At 39.3% G+C, this 16,227-nt stretch overlaps 1 protein-coding gene across 5 annotated transcripts in view; it reads left to right on the top strand.

The window, feature by feature from the left end:
- Nucleotides 1-16,227, top strand: part of NRG1 (neuregulin 1) — a 220,061-nt gene that overhangs the window by 47,792 nt on the left and 156,042 nt on the right. For all 5 annotated transcript variants that reach the window (XM_039257503.1, XM_039257500.1, XM_039257501.1 and 2 more), the window contains exon 3: nucleotides 12,431-12,552. In XM_039257503.1, the coding sequence (XP_039113434.1) occupies nucleotides 12,431-12,552 (122 nt within the window). The remainder of the gene's footprint in view (nucleotides 1-12,430; nucleotides 12,553-16,227) is intronic.

The raw sequence follows: 16,227 nt of genomic DNA, 5'->3' as shown, positions 1-16,227 counted from the left end.
AAGAATTTGAAGTTTTGATTCTTGCAGCTTCTAGATGAGGAAAGAAAAGGATGGATGGGGAGAGAACTTTAGGGGCTTGGCGGAAGATAGGAGGGAGAAGGAAGGAAGTAGCTTTAGTGGTAGTAATAGCTGCTGTAATTGGAATATGTTAAGATCTTAAAATTCCACTTCTTAAAAATAAGACAAATGCTGTTGAGAGTACCAGTGCCTTCTATAGTCAACATCCCAACTTCGTAATAAAGCTCAATAAATACCTAGATTTATGGAAAGAGAATGCAGTCATTTGAATTTGAACTATTTTCAAGTAAGAGGTTAATACATACAGCTATACCTAATAAGATTTTTTGAAAGTTTATTTTTGAGAGAGAGAGAGAGTGAGCACATGCAGGGGAAGGGAATCCCAAGCAGGCTCCATGCTGTCAGCACAGAGCCTGACTCAGGACCTGAACCCATGAACCATGAGATTATGACCTGAGCTGAAACCAAGAGTCGGATGCTCACTGATGAGCCACCCAGGCACCTCTCCGCCCCAACCAATACATTTTTTTTTAACTGACAATTCTGTGAAACTATATCACCACTGTAGCAGATTAAAACATCGGGTCTTCTTAGCAAGAATCTTAAATCATCCTGTCTTCCTTATGGAGGAAAGTAAAGGTTTCTTTACTTTTTACATTTTACATCATTACTTTTACATTTATAAAGGTTTCTTGTGATTCCTATAACCTCTTGGAGGTATGTCAATACCTACTCTAAAACGATGCTCCTTTATTATTCCTATTCTCCTCATTTTTATTTACCTCCTCTGTTAAGAGATTCTCTTCTTTTTTTAAAATATAGATTATTATCAAGTTGGTTTCCGTATAACACCCAGTGCTCATCCCAACAAGTGCCCTCTCCCATGTCCATCTCACACTTTCCCCTCTCCTCCACCCCCATCAACCTTCAGTTTGTTCTTATTTAAGAGTCTCTTGTGGTTTGTCTCCCTCCCTCTCCTTAACTATTTTTTCCCCTTCCTTTCCCCTATGGTTCTAAGAGATTCTCTTCTAATTTCAAACTATATTTTGAAATTGGGGAAGAGAGAAGGATGTGAGAGTTTTGCTTGAAAATAGTCCTTTAATCAGTGTGACATGTGTGATAGAACTTCCAAACTCAAAGATCACACTTCCTTTTTTTAATCTTTAAAAAATTTTTTTAATGTTTATTTATTTTTGAGAGCAAGAGAGACAGAGCATGAGCAGGTGGAGGGGCAGAGAGAGAGGGGGAGACACAGAATCTGAAGCAGGCCTCAGGCTCTGAGCTGTCAGCACAGAGCCTGATGCGGGGCTCAAACTCACAGATTGTGAGATCATGACCTGAGCCAAAGTCAGATGCTTAACTGACTGAGCCACCCAGGCGCCCTTTAATGTTTATTTTTGAGAAAGAAAGAAATAAGAACGTAACGGGGGAGGGTCAGAGAGAGAGGGAGACACAGAATCTGAAGCAGGCCTCAGGCTCTGAGCTGTCAGCACAGAGCCTGATGCGGGGCTCAAACTCACAGATTGTGAGATCATGACCTGAGCCAAAGTCAGATGCTTAACTGACTGAGCCACCCAGGCGCCCTTTAATGTTTATTTTTGAGAAAGAAAGAAATAAGAACGTAACGGGGGAGGGTCAGAGAGAGAGGGAGACACAGAATCTGAAGCAGGCTCCAGGCTTTGAGTTGTCAGCAGAGTCCTACGTGGAGTTAAACTCAAAAACCGTGAGATCATAACTGGGCCAATGTCGGACACTTAACTGATGGAACCCTCCAGGCACCCCAAAGATCACATTTTCTTTACTCACACTTCCATGGATTCCAGTGACATCCCAGGTGTGATATCGAAGCAACAACAAAAAGAATCTCCTCCTGTACTTTGATTTTATAGAACACCTACCAAAAAGTTGTCACACACTCATGAGTAAGAGAAAACAAAGTGATTATAATGGAAACTTAACTTAATCTTCCCAAAGTATTTAATTGCTTTAATAACTGTAATTAGTGAATTTCCCCCCTGGTTTCCATGGTTTTATTAACTATACTGTTTATTCTCCTCATTCAGTGTGTCAGCAAGATCTCTTGCCTGAAAGTACTCTAATACAATGAGGGCAAAAAAGAGTAGGTATTGCTTTCACAGCAGGTGGTTCTCCAAAGATATAAAAACTAACACTGTCAAGTGACATGGTTTTATTTTTTTTACATAATATTACTTATTACAACATTCCCATGGGTAGTAAGGGAAGTTGAACTGTACATGGTGACTAATTTTGCATAGTAAAGAAATTAAGATAAAAAAATGTTCTGCCTGGCCTTGAGTCCTATGATGAGTAAGAAACTAAGCTGGAACACAAATCTGTCTGTTCCTTGGGTCCTTTTAATGCCTTACTCCTTCTTTTTTTTTTTAAATGTTTTTAAATTTTTAAAATAGTTTATTGTGAAATTGGTTTCCATATAACACCCAGTGCTCATCCCCACAAGTGCTCTCCTCCATGCCCAGCACCCCAGTCCCCTCTCCCCCACCCCCATCGGCCCTCAGTTTGCTCTCAGCATTCAAGAGTCTCTCATGGTTTGCCTCTCTCCCTCTCCCCCACGGTTTTTCCCCTTCTTCTCCCCCACAGTCCTCTGTTAAGTTCCTCCTAATCCTCCTATACGTGCAAACATATGATATTTGTCCTTCTCTGCCTGACTTATTTCGCTCAGCATAACACCCTCAAGGTCCATCCATGTTGCTTCTCTGTGTCTCACTTTAAAGTGAGGATACTGATAGTACATACTTTACAGCTTTCATATCAGTGCTTAGAACAGTACCATGCATATAATAAATGCTGAGAAAGTGCTAGTTATTATTCTTCAATACAAATGTTTCTCTAGCCTATCTCTTTTGAGATTATTTTGCACTACTCTCCACTAGCATACTACCACAACAATTGGCTGGATGGTTTATGCACCTGCAAACATGCCCTATATTTTGTCATTCATANCTCAGCATAACACCTTCAAGGTCCATCCATGTTGCTACACATGGCCAGATGTCATTCTTTCTCATTGCCGTGTAGTATTCCATGGTATAGATAAACCACATCTTCTTGATCTATTTGTCCGTTGATCGACACTTAGGCTCTTTCCAAGTTTTGGCTATTGTGGAGAGTGCTGCTATGAGCATTGGGGTACACGTGCTCCTATGCCTCAGCACTCCTCCTTCTTTTAAAAATGGAAAGCTTAAATGTCTCATAACACATGTGCATGTGGGGAGGGGAGGAGGTAGAGCGAGTGAACTGAGAAAAATAACTATGATGCTTTGAGAAGTTTAACAAGATAGAACATGCTTTCACATGCTGGATTGAGTAGATTTTGGTGTCTGTTTTGTTTTTCATCAATTAGACACGTTAGTAAGAAACTAAGTTATCTTCACGTGCAGGAGAATGTCTCATTTCTTTCCACACGGCTGTCAAATGATATCAGTAATATTTAAGTGCCCACAGAAGGCTTTATGTGGGGAATGTGGGGAAATGGGAGAAGCATGGGGTGTTATCTCTGCACCTAAGAGGTCACAGATCATTTAGGGATTCCTGAGTTCAGTGTTATCTGAAAGCATGGTGGTTCCAGAAGTCATGTGCTAAAGCACTCTCAGGGCTGGGGGACTTCAGGATTTTCAAGCAGGTCATCCATTTGCAAATAGTGACATTTTAGAAAATTATTATTTATATTAAGGTAAATTCTACCTTAAGTTAAGATTTAATTAGGGAAGAGATCCCCAGTGAATGATCGAGCACACCATACATGCAGTAAAGCCAGGTGCTCAATTGTCAGTTATTGATTCTGAGTGTCATGAGGTTGGGAAGAGGGAGAGACCACCCCCCCCCAACCAAGAGCTTCAGGAGTAGCCATGAGGAGGTGGGTTTGTCTGCTGAAGGGAGAGAATCCCCTTTGGCTGGGTGGGTAGGGTGGGATGGGAAGCTACAGAGAAGAAGCAGAATGGTAGTCAGTAGCAAGTTCTGGTTTTTTGTTTGCTTTGTTTTTAATTTTTTTAATGTTTGTTAATTTTTGAGAGAGAGTGTGTGTGTGTGTGAGAGAGAGTATGTGCACAGGGGAAGGGCAGAGAGTTGGGGATGGGCAGAGAGCAAGAGACACAGAGGATCCAAAGTGGTCTCTGATGTGGGGCTCAAACTCACGAACCATGAGAGATCATGACCTGAGTCAAAGTCAGGTGTTTAACCAACTCAGCCACCTAGGCATCCCACAAGTTCTGTTTATAGGACAGTAAAGAGGATAGTGGGTGAGTCGATGGGAATTCAGTCCTTTATGAGACAAGATGCTGTGTGTCAGACCCTGGGCTAGATGCCAGGTATGCAAAGATGGATGACCTGCTCCCTGCTCTTAAGAGGCAGGTGGTCTAGAAGGGAGAGAATTGCTGAACGGTTATAATATTCCGTCTTAACTTCTACAGTAGCGATAATCACGGGATGCCGTAGCAAGAAGTGCAAGGGGACCCAGTCAAGGTCAGCAGAGGCTTCCAAGAAGGAAGGGCAGGAGGAAGGGAGGGAGAAGAGGTTTATCTAGGGTGATGGAACAGAACAAAGCATCTTCAGACTGAGTATTCAGTTTAGGGATGCCTGGGGAGAAGCAAACGGAGTTGGGTAGATAAGGTGAATATTGTTTTGAAAACAGTGTGTATGTACTTAAAGAGGTAATTTGTTGCATGGCTTGGATGACATATGAAAGAATCATTAGTACTCAGAAAAGCATTTTCATGTTGACTTGATAGGTCCAGACAGCTAAGAGTACTGTCTACATGTTAATAAAATCCCATTATACCAGAGAGGCCAATATTCAGAAATATACTTCTTTTAAACAATAGCCTTGCTGGAAAGAATTAAATGGAAGAAAAGACGTTTTACTCAGGTTATGTGACCATAAATTACTCTTGGCAAAACATTTTAACATATTTGTTCTTCCAGAAATAAGACACTTTGTGTAAAGTGGGCCATTAGTGTTGTCAGCTTTTTTTAAGGTTAAAGGACCAAACTGAATCTAAATTTAATTAACATTTGCAAGGTGCCCTATTATTTCAGCTTATCCTATGAGTGTATGAGAATGGATATGATTTTTTTAAAAAATGTTTGTGTATTTATTGGGGGGAGAGGCAAAGAGAGAAGGAAAGAGAGAATCCCAAGCAGGCTCCATGTTGTCAGTATGGAGCCCCGTGTGGGGCTCAATCTCACAAATTGTGAGATCATGACCTGAACCGAAATCAAGAGTTGTTGGATGCTTAACAGACTGAGCCACCTAGGTGCCCTGAGAATAGATACTATTATTGTTACACTCATTTAAAAAAAATAAATGTCCTGAGATGAGGGAAGTTCAGTTTCTTGCTATAGATCCAAGGTCAATGAATGGCCAAGATTGGATTTGAAATAGGTCTGACTCTATGCTTCCTGTCTTTCCAGTTATTGGTGATATTTCTATGTTTTGTAAAGTCACAGCACAGGGCTGGGGACATATTCAGGCATAGGGTAATATCTTTAATAAAAAACACTCTAATTTTTCAGTTTCATCTACATATTCAAACTGATAATGGTTTGCCTTGGTTACTTGGTTACTCAGACTTTATCTTAAGCTTTGATCAACCATGCAGAGGTGAATTGTAGTGTGAGGTTTAGGATTTCGTTGGGATTGTCTTTATGTTAAGAAAAATGTTGACTCTTTTCCAGTCCTTAGTCTAGGTTTTCTTTTTCACAGAATCTAGATGGTACACTGCAGCCAGAATTTCCCTTTAATCACTCAACGTTGTGAAAAGACATCACACCAATAAGCAATCTCTATTATTTTGTAAAGTCTTACCGCCCTTCTGCCCTGTTCCTACTAATAAACTACATTCTTTCATGTTCTTCCTATGATTTTGAATTTACATTTGAGACTGTGTTTGTTTTATTTGGCGAAGCAATGTGTGGAACCAATTTTTAAAAAATGGAAACAGCCCTCATGGTATGTGTCTGCTTATCCTTTTGTTCTGTTCCTCCGCCGATGGATAATTTTGACCAAGAGAACTGGTTAAAGAGCATGGCATGTGACAGATTCATATTTGAGGTTGTCAGACCGGCCTCATTGAAATATCTGTTCTATGTTAGCCTCATGAAAGGCCTATTTCCCGTCGTTTGTGTATGGCATGCTCCTTTGGATGCCCATAGTTTTTTCTCAGCTCGTCTTTTCCACTCTCACATATTTTACTTTTGTTTAAAATTGGATCTAATTGGTTTGGTCAAATTTCTGCAAAAATTTTATTTAAAAATATTTTTTAATGTTTATTTATTTTTTTGAGAGAGAGAGACAGAGTATGAGCCGGGGAGGGATAGAGACAGGGAGACACAGAATCCAAGCAGTCTGCAGGCTCTGAGCTCAAACTCGAACTTGTGAACTGCGAGATCATGACCTGAGCAAAGGTCAGACGCTTAACGAACTGAGCCACCCAAGTGACCCATGAAAAAATTTTAAAGGAATTCTTTCTTTTGTTGACAATTGTTGAGGGTCCTTTGACTGTATAATAGAAAAAAATTCACATGCACACTCTTCTTTTATCAGCTGAACAGTTCTTGCAGATCATTTTAATTTTATATTGTACAGAAATCTCAAATTCCTTAGAGGTAAATGGGAATACTCAGTGCCCATTTCATAGTGTTTCATACCCTATGAAATGGGGGTTTGTGAGGCATTTGGTGCAGTCCTGATTCTTTATATGACAGCTGCCTCTCCCTGCTCTTTATCCTTCTTGTTATTGGCAGTTCGACAGTATCTGAAGTTGTGTTGAACACACACACACACACACACACACACACACTCACACTCACAGAGTTCATATAGGATTCCTTAGAGATCAGAAGAATGGAATTCTTTAAACTGATGAGATATTCCCATATGTATTTAAGTTGCCTTGGCCTATAAACTGTGGTGGAAGAATCAAGCCAACTAAGAAAAAGGAGATAGTAGTTATTGGAACCTTGGGTCCATTTTGTCAGTGAGCACTTACTGAAGGGATAGAGTTTGCATTTTTATGTTAAAAAAAAGAGAAATTAACATTTAGAACTTTTGTCTTTAAATCAATCTTTTAAATCAGTACTTTATTTTTATATTGTATTGTTGTTCTTAATCCAAAAGTAATGTGTGCTCATAAAAAGTCTTTCAGGAATATAGAACGTGATTGTAATGAGAGTTAACATTTATTGGGAGTGCATTGTTTTAAACACTTTACATGAGTTAATTATTTTAATACTTTTAGAAAAGGAAAATCCACTAAATTATCAACCGCTCCCAAATTTCTGGATAACCCATCAATTAAAGAGCAAAACCTTCCTTTTATGATTGGAAGGGTAGTCAACACTTTTTCCAAGTTAACTTCCTCCCTGTGGAGAGCATCTGGTAGCCTATTGGAGGAAGTAAAACAAAACTGTTGTATCCATACTTATCCAAGCCCCAAATCGTTGCAATATATAATTTTCAAGAAAGGATTATCTATTTCTACTCTCTTCCTGCTTCCTGTTCTTACTTTAGGACCTAAGGATTGAAGAGTTTCATAGTTCTATGAATCATTGGAATTCAAAAGGATCTTAATGATCATCTGAATAAATGTTTTTCCCATTGTGTCCCTAAAGAATCTTAAGTTTCCATTGAATTGAAAATGGACTGCCAACCACTTTGACCTGAACACCTTTGTCTCTTCATGATAGCTTTGAATATAAGGCTCTGTTAAAAGCTTTGTTTTAAAACAGGATTTTTTTTTTTATATTGTTGAAACCACTGATCTAAATTTCATCTTTCTCTGCATAGAGATATTCTTGACAGGTGGTTATCCAGACTTGAATCTTTCCAAAGAGAAAGACACCCTCCCCGGTTTTGAATGTTCAAAAATTCTTCCTTACACTCAAAATATGCCTTCTTTTTCCTGTAAGACATAATTCCACCTTCAAGAGCCTCCCCAGATAGTTTTCTTTTCCAGGTGACCATGAAATACATTTAAGAAGCTATCCATATTCTGTTCATAGTTGCCTTCTAGTAGGACCTCTGTTTCTTTAACAGAATCTTCTCTAGTGTAAGATTTGTAAGCCTTATTCAGTGCTGCTTAACCTCTTCTAAAGTCCTCTGCTTATTGATATTTTTCATCAAATGCCACTTCAGAATGTAATTAAATATTCTAGATGTGATCTCGCTTATGAGCAGTGTATTGAGACTTTTATCCAATTTGATTTATGCCATTTTAATATTAATGTGGCCCAACAGTATATCAGGTTTTTTTCTTATTTCTTTTTTTAGTAATTGTTTAAAATGGAATGATTTTAAATTCATGGCTAATTGAAATCCTTTTTTCTGTGTATATTATTGTCAAGGCACATCTCTGCAAGCCTGTATTTTGCTACTGATTTTTGAATTGGAATGCATTTGTTATGCTTTTCTTGATTAAATTGAATCTTAGTCTTGGCCGATTGATGTTTAGTCCTAGAATTCCCAGGGGTGCTCTGTATTGAAAGAATACCTTAGCTACATGTCATCCTTGCCATCAAAATTCATAGTACATATTTGCATAAAAACCACTAAGAGGTACTGTTGTAAAGGAATCTATTTAACTTTGTTCAAGGCAGTATTTATTTGAGCATAGAAAAATTTTCTTCTTTCTTTTTCCTTCTCTCTCTTTCTCAAGCATAAAATTTATTTACATTACTTGGAATAATATTCCTGGAAGCACTGTGTAGGTCTATTAGGAAGATTTGTATTTTCAGAACTGACTCTTTAAGGTTATGTTAACTGTGAACTTGATTACCATGTTTCTTATAGTTTGATCCAGTTCAGTGGTTAAAATATTAATGGCACAGGGTTGAGAAAGAACTCTTCACATATCATTAGGGGCTATTCAGCTTACATAAATAGGAAAGAAGGGGTGTTTTTGGAATTATTATATCTCAGAGTATTATACATTCTTTGGATATTATTGTGATAATCTTAGAATTTAGGGGATTAACAAGAAAAGTTACCATTGTCTTATTTTATTTTTAAATATTTTTTATTTTAGAGAGAAAGAGAGAGGGCATCAGTGGGGAGGAGGGGCAGAGAGAGAGAGAGAGAGAGAGAGAATCTTAAATAGGCTCCATGCTCAGTGCAGAGCCCCACACAGGGCTTAATCCCATGACACTGGGATCATGACCAGTGCTAAAATCAAGAATTGGATGCTAAACTGACTGAGCCACCCAGGTGCCCCTCATTTTCTTATTTTAGGAATTCAGTTTTTCTTTTTCTTTTTTTTTTATTTTTAAAAAAGTTTTAATGTTTATTTTTTTGAGAGACAGAGACAGAGAGAGAGAGAGAGACAGTGCAAGCAAGGGAGAGGCAGAGAGAGAGGGAGACACAGAATCCAAAGTAGGTTCCAGGCTCTGAGCTGTCCATATGGAGCCTGATGCGGGGCTTGAACCCATGAGCCCTGAGATTAAGACCTGAGCCGAAGTCGCATGCTTAACCAACTGAACCACCCAGGCACCCCAGGAATTCACTCTTTCTTCTGTGTTGAAAACCAGGATATTCTTCCTCAACCTGACATTCTTCATGATTTATCTATCAGTTATTGTTAGTGGCTCCACCGTCCTGCATGAAAATTCTTCCAGCTAATTATGTTCCTTGGGGCTGAACAAGCTTATTACATTGTTTCTTCTCACTATTCTTCATTGGTGTCCATCATGAAGGAAGCTTGGTGTTTATGGATGAAGTTGTATAAATAGCTGATAATTCATTGAGAAAAATACTGGATTTGATTTGAGCTCCAAAACCAGGCTTAAAAGTTAGCAGAATTTGATGGGGATAATGTCCTAATATTGTTGTGTTTTGATAATTTTACAAGTTGTGATAGTTTATTATTAGATCTTAATATCAATATGCCAAGATATGTGTCCTCAGATTGTTCTAGTTTGGCTTACAGGGATATATTTCAGAGAAACTTTTCTGTGGAGAACCTCTGTGATTAATATGTGAATATTGCTGTCTAAATGGCCTTTGGTGGTCTTCCCCACTACATGGATATACAAGTCTGTTATTATATTGGGTCCTCTCCTTATCAACTTACTTCTGTGCACCATTATATTCAGGAAACGTGAACAGACATGCGGTGTGGATGACAAGGATTGCATAGTCAAAAAAGTTTGAGAGTAACTAAATATATTCTTCATGGAGAGTCCGAGTACATTAGCATATTAAAGACTTGGAGAATTCCTGTAGGGTTAACAAGACAACAAAAAAGCCTGGTTTTGTTTAACTAACAAAATGTCTTCCAAATTTATTTGAGTACTTTGTTTCGTTTTCTCCAGTTTACTTGTTGATATTGTTCTGAGTCACAACTCATGCAGCAAATTTTTCAATCCAACCATGTTGTTTTGACCACTGCTGCTTGGTCTGGACCTGCTCCGACTGCTCTGCCCTCTTAATGTTGCATCCTCCTTTCCTGCAGCCAACATTAGGAATATTAGGTCCTGGAGAGAGCTTAAGTGGGAGCATCCAAATAGTTTCTTCATTTGTTCACACATTCATCCAGTAATGTTTGAGGATCCACCAAGGACAAAGTACTGGTATATCCTCATAGAACTGTGAAGATACCAAGAAGTTTAAATTATGGACTCCCCCTTCAAAGCATATGTCCTAGCTTGAAAGATAAGGTATACTGAAAGAACTGTAAGAACCATGAGGTACCCAAGGCCATCAGAATTAGACAAAGAAGAGAGCAGCACCAGCTACATAATCATGAAAGCTTTGATGAAAGAATTGGCACGTGAGGTGGTCCCTGAAGGTCAGCTAACATCTTGATGGGTAGAAATATGGGACCCCTGTTCTAGGAAGAAGAAATGGCACAAGGGAAAACACCATGATGGAAGGCCAGAAGGCTTACATATGGGACTGGGTGGGTAGTTCAGTTCAACAGACTGGAAGAGAATAGGATGAATTCAGTTTTCATTAATTAAATTAGGGCAATTGATCAAATTTGATTAATGACAAGACCAGAAAATTCACGATGAAACTAGGAAGGTGTAAGTTATGAGAGTTTTGCATATAATTTTGAGTTGCTGTCTTTGCACCCCGCCTTATTCTCTCCCTGTTACCATCCTAAGAGCCCAGGCAGTCATTCCCAGGTGTGACTTTAAAAAGTCTTTAGTAGGGGCGCCTTGGTGGCTCATCGGTTAAGCATCTGACCTTGGCTCAGATCATGATCTTCCAGTCTGTGGGTTCGAGCCCCACATCGGGCTCTGTGCTGACAGCTCAGACCCTAGGGCCCACTTCGGATTTTGGTCTCTGTCTCTCTGTCCCTCTTCCACTCACATTCTGTCTCTCTTTTTCTCTCAAAAATAAATAAAACATGAGGCACCTGGGTGGCTCAGTCGGTTGAACGTCCGGCATTTGCTCAGGTCATGATCTTACAGTTCGTGGGTTCAAGCCCTGCATCAGGGTCTGTGCTGACAGCTAGTTCAAAGCCTGGAGGCTGCTTTGGATTCTGCATCTCCCTCTCTCTCTGACCCTCCCCTGCTCATACCCTCTCTCTCTCAGAAGTAAATAAAACATTAAAAAATTTTTTAAATAAATAAATAAAACATTAAAAATAAATAAATAAGTCTTTAGTAAACTCAACCAACCCCAGTGGCTCTGAGTTTTTAAATCTTGGAGGCTGCTTAAATTATTGGCTATATGGAACAGTAAAACACAGACAGATGCAAATCACTTTGCTGCCCAGGCTGAAAGAGTGCTGAATATTGACTTATATGCAGTTTTAGAAATGTGTGTGCTGTTGTTGTATATTTATTTCAATATTAAGAATGATTTGTGTCCTCTGCTCCTAGCAATGAAAATCTTAAAGATAAATTCCTTTTCTTTGTAAGTGATAAATCCTCTTCATTCAAAATTAACATAATTCCTGATGATACCACTGTGAAAAGTGCAGAGAATTTTAATCTATTCTAGCCTTCCTTGAGTCTGTCCTTACCAGATTTTGTTAATGAATTTACACTTTTTTAATCATCCTAGTGTCAGATGACATTTAGTTATACAAAGGAAGAGAATTTTCCAGTTGGTTTGAAAAAAAATACCTGAGGCATAATGTGTTTCATGGTGGTGGTAGAAGAATAAAAAGAAAAATTAGAGGAGACTTACTTTAAATTACTAATCTGGGTGATAAAATTAAGGCCATGTCCATGGTATAACTTAAATGTGATAATAATCTTATTTTTACTCTTGGTCATGTCATATCTATGTGTTAGTAAGTTGAGTTTTGAAATTGTCCGTGTAGAGTGGGGAGGGGGTGTTTGAGAACCCTGAAATTACAGAGAAATAGATTTTGATGGTCACTGTATTTCTCTGAAATATACTTACACCACTTTTGTCCTGATCTTACAGGAAGTCAGAACTTCGCATTAACAAAGCATCACTGGCAGATTCTGGAGAATATATGTGCAAAGTGACCAGCAAATTAGGAAATGACAGTGCCTCTGCCAATATCACCATTGTGGATTCAAATGGTAAGAGATACCTACTACATTCTATTTCTCAGTCTGTATGAGGAGTAATCGAGATATGTGGTAAGAGTTTTAATATAAACTTGTGGGTTAAATCTACTGTGAGCAAATAAAAAACGTGGAAGGAAAACCATATACTCCAAGTATCTTGTGTGTCTTCCATGAAGCTCTTTACTCCGCGAGGTTGATATAAACCTGAAATACACACAGATTTTTCTTTTTTGAGGATTTCAACAAGGTCATGAATGGCAGCATCAGAAAGAGGTTATACCTCCTCTTTAAATTTGTCAGGGATGGCTGTCGTCTTTGGCTCTATCAATAGCAGCATATGTATGTGTATATATGGGTGTGAGTGTATTTATATACAGAATACATATGTATATGCAGGTTATATGTGTATTACATATGTATGTACATATGTATATTACATATGAATATGTGTACAGCATGTGTGTGCCTAACAGAATACAATCGTGACTCAGTCCTGGATATTTTAATGTTCTCCTATGTGTTTTTCATACAGCTGACTCTAGGTAGTAGGAAGTTAGGCCTGTCCATTTTTTTCTAACCCTGTTAATTCTGAAAACAGGAGAGACTTAGAGGCAAAGTATTTCCTACCATGCTTAGTCTTCAGCTTCTGCTTCCCTGAGAACAGCGCCAGGGAGATTTGTTAAGCAAATGAAGGACTTGGAGGTAGAAGGTACTGCTTCCCCTCCAGCAACTTCTCTGACTGATCTCAAGAAGTAAAAGCGCCACAGCCGGTGGCTGTCTGCTTGTCATACCCCAGTACTCCGCGATTTGATGGAGTCATCTCTAGAAGCTGATGAGCTAGCAGGGAGCGTCTCAGTCTCTTGAAATAATAAAATGTGACTTCAAAAACACTTTGGTGCTTCTTTTTCTTTTTTCATGATGGCACTTAACGATGGCCTACACAAGCCCTTTCATCTGTCATAAAGCCAAGCCTAATTATATTGCCCCATTCTAGGCAGGAGGTGAGAGAGAGTGTCCGCTGTGAAGGCCTGGTCTCTTAAAGTGATAAGGTAAAAATGTGAGGGATGAGTAAAAATAACTTTAAGGGTCACCTCCACAGGAGACTGATAGTTTGTGCCCATTGACTCAGTAGGATAGGGAGAAGAGAGGAAGATGAAAATATGGAACGGGGTTGGGAAAGTTAATTCCCAGCCCTCTCTGGATTCCCCACTGAACTGCTCTGTGGCAGGGTAATCAGAGTTCATTACTTTAATTTTAAATACCTCCCTCCACAGAGAGTAAAGGACAACAGTGAAAAGCAGTTTCTATTACTATTTTTAGGAGCTGCGTTTATAGTTTCAAATGTAAGAGCCATTTAAAATTTATATGAGTAAATATAGCATCACTTTACTTTTTAATCAGCACAGGTTAAGCAGGAAGCATGGTGCTGGTGGTGGTTTACCCCACGTGGAATTTTATAGCATGCTACTTGAAACACAGATTTAAAAACTAATTTCAGGGGCGCCTGGGTGGCTTAGTCGGTTGAGCGTCCGACTTTCGCTTAGGTCATGATCTCGCTGTTCGTGGGTTCGGGCCCCGGATCGGGCTCTGTGCTGACTGCCAGCTCAGAGCCTGGAGCCTGTTTCAGAGTCTGTGTCTCCCTCTCTCTCTGACCCTCCCCTGCTCACGCTGTCTCTCTCTCTCTCTCCTAGAAATAAATAAAACATTTAAAAAACATTAAAAAAAAATAAAAACTAATCTCAGTGGATTATTCGTGTTTTGTTCTTTTTCGCTCTATTGTGCCATGTTTAGTAGCTTGTTCTCAGCTTGTCATTGGCTTGGTTGAACGTTTCTCCTTGTGGTAAATGCTATTGAATTATGATTTTGACACTGGATTAGATTTGTAGAGCAATGTATACTATAAATTCCCAGGAAAATACAATTAGAATAAGTGTCACAGTCCCACGGAGTGCTTACAGTACTATTCTATTATTCCGTGTTTTCTGATTTACAGGATTAAGCAGTGAATTATTTACTAGTATATCATTCTTGGCAAAAGCCCATTGGGTTTAGTTTTTTATTAATTTTGGGGTGCCGAATGATAATACAGAAATGATAATACATTTCTCTCAGAGGAGAGTTATCCGACTCATTTTTCCATATTAGTTCCTTCAAGAATTGGCCGCCAATTTGAATATTTAGTATTGACCAATTATAGTGTAGGGAAATGAAAGTTGGCATGTTTTGATAATCAGTCTTTTTTACCTGACAGGAATAAACAGAAGTTCACAGATGTTGTAAGGAAGTCATTCTTAAACAACCAACTAAACTTCATTACGGAATGAGGTCTTACTGGCTTATGTAGAGCATCTGAAGGAGAATAAAGAATCTCAATTTTTTTTAATGTTTTATTTATTTCTGAGAGAGAGAGACAGAGAGAGACAGAGAGAGAGAGAGAGCATGAGCAGGAGAGGGTCAGAGAGAGAGGGAGACTCTGAATCTGAAACAGGCTCCAGGCTCTGAGCTGTCAGCACAGAGCCCGACACGGGGCTCCAACCCACGAACTGTGAGATCATGACCTGAGCCAAAGTTGGACGCTTATCCGACTGAGTCACCCAGGCTCCCCAGGAATCTCAATTATAATACAGGGTGGTCTGGTTTTTCTTTTTTTTCTTAGAACCCTGGGGATAGTTCATCCTTATCCAACCTTCTCATTGCATTCCAAAAGGAATGTAGACTTAGCATGTGTCTGAAAACAGACACATTCAGGATCAGAAGCTATTTGGTAGCAAAGGAGGACATGAAACCAGATTTCTTGTATTCCTGGTCTAGTACGTCTCCCTCTGTTCTGTGTGTTTGTGAATGTTCAACTAGATTCTTCAGTTTGTGAAGGACAAACACTGATGGAAGGGCATGAGACCTAAAGAAAGAGGGGTTCTATGGGGAAGAACTATAACTCCATTGTTACTGGGTATCAAGGAGAAAAGTGTACCCAGGGCATATCTAAAAATTTAGGTAGCAGGGATTTCTAGATCTTCTCTCTAGTGTTTCTGCCTTTGATGTGTCTCAGATACTTTACTGATTCTTCTATTTCTTTTATTGTCTCACCTCTTGCTTTCAACTATGCTGCTTTATATTCCGAACTCTAACCTGATTGTGATCCCCTTTGGCCATTTCTTCATGACTTTTTGTAAGGCATTCTTTCCATTTTAATTCCCATTCCCCATTGCAAGAATCTGAATCACAGAACTCACTTTACCAGACCAAATGGAAAGACCTATAGAGAGCTTGCCAGTCAGCTGCCTTCTGGTCAAGTGTCTGCTCTGGGCTTAACCCTGGAAAGTGAAGTGAAAATGGCTGCCTAGAAACGCCCCTCTCCTCAGAGGCTACGGGCCTGCGTGCTGTTCACAGAGCTGGTGGCTTGGCGGCCACCATGATAGATAAGGCCAGTATGTTTGGCACATTGGGAGACCTCTTTTCCCCCTACACCTCAGGGGCTTAGTTGCGGCACAACCAAAAAGAAAACAAGTAATCATTCTGGTCCTTCAGCCTCTTCTACATCTCTCTGAATTTGCTGTATTCAGACCAATTCTGGTTATCAAAGAAGTCTCTGCTCAGGTCCGGAGCTCACTGGGACTCAGATACACAACCTTTGTGTTGTCACATCCCCTGTCCTTAGATACCTGGGCAAACATTGCACAGAAACAC

Source organism: Hyaena hyaena, unplaced genomic scaffold, assembly GCF_003009895.1.
Source record: "Hyaena hyaena isolate Hyena2069 unplaced genomic scaffold, ASM300989v1 scaffold_620, whole genome shotgun sequence".
NCBI lineage: Eukaryota > Metazoa > Chordata > Mammalia > Carnivora > Hyaenidae > Hyaena > Hyaena hyaena.
This window is presented reverse-complemented; position numbering and strand designations above follow the sequence as displayed.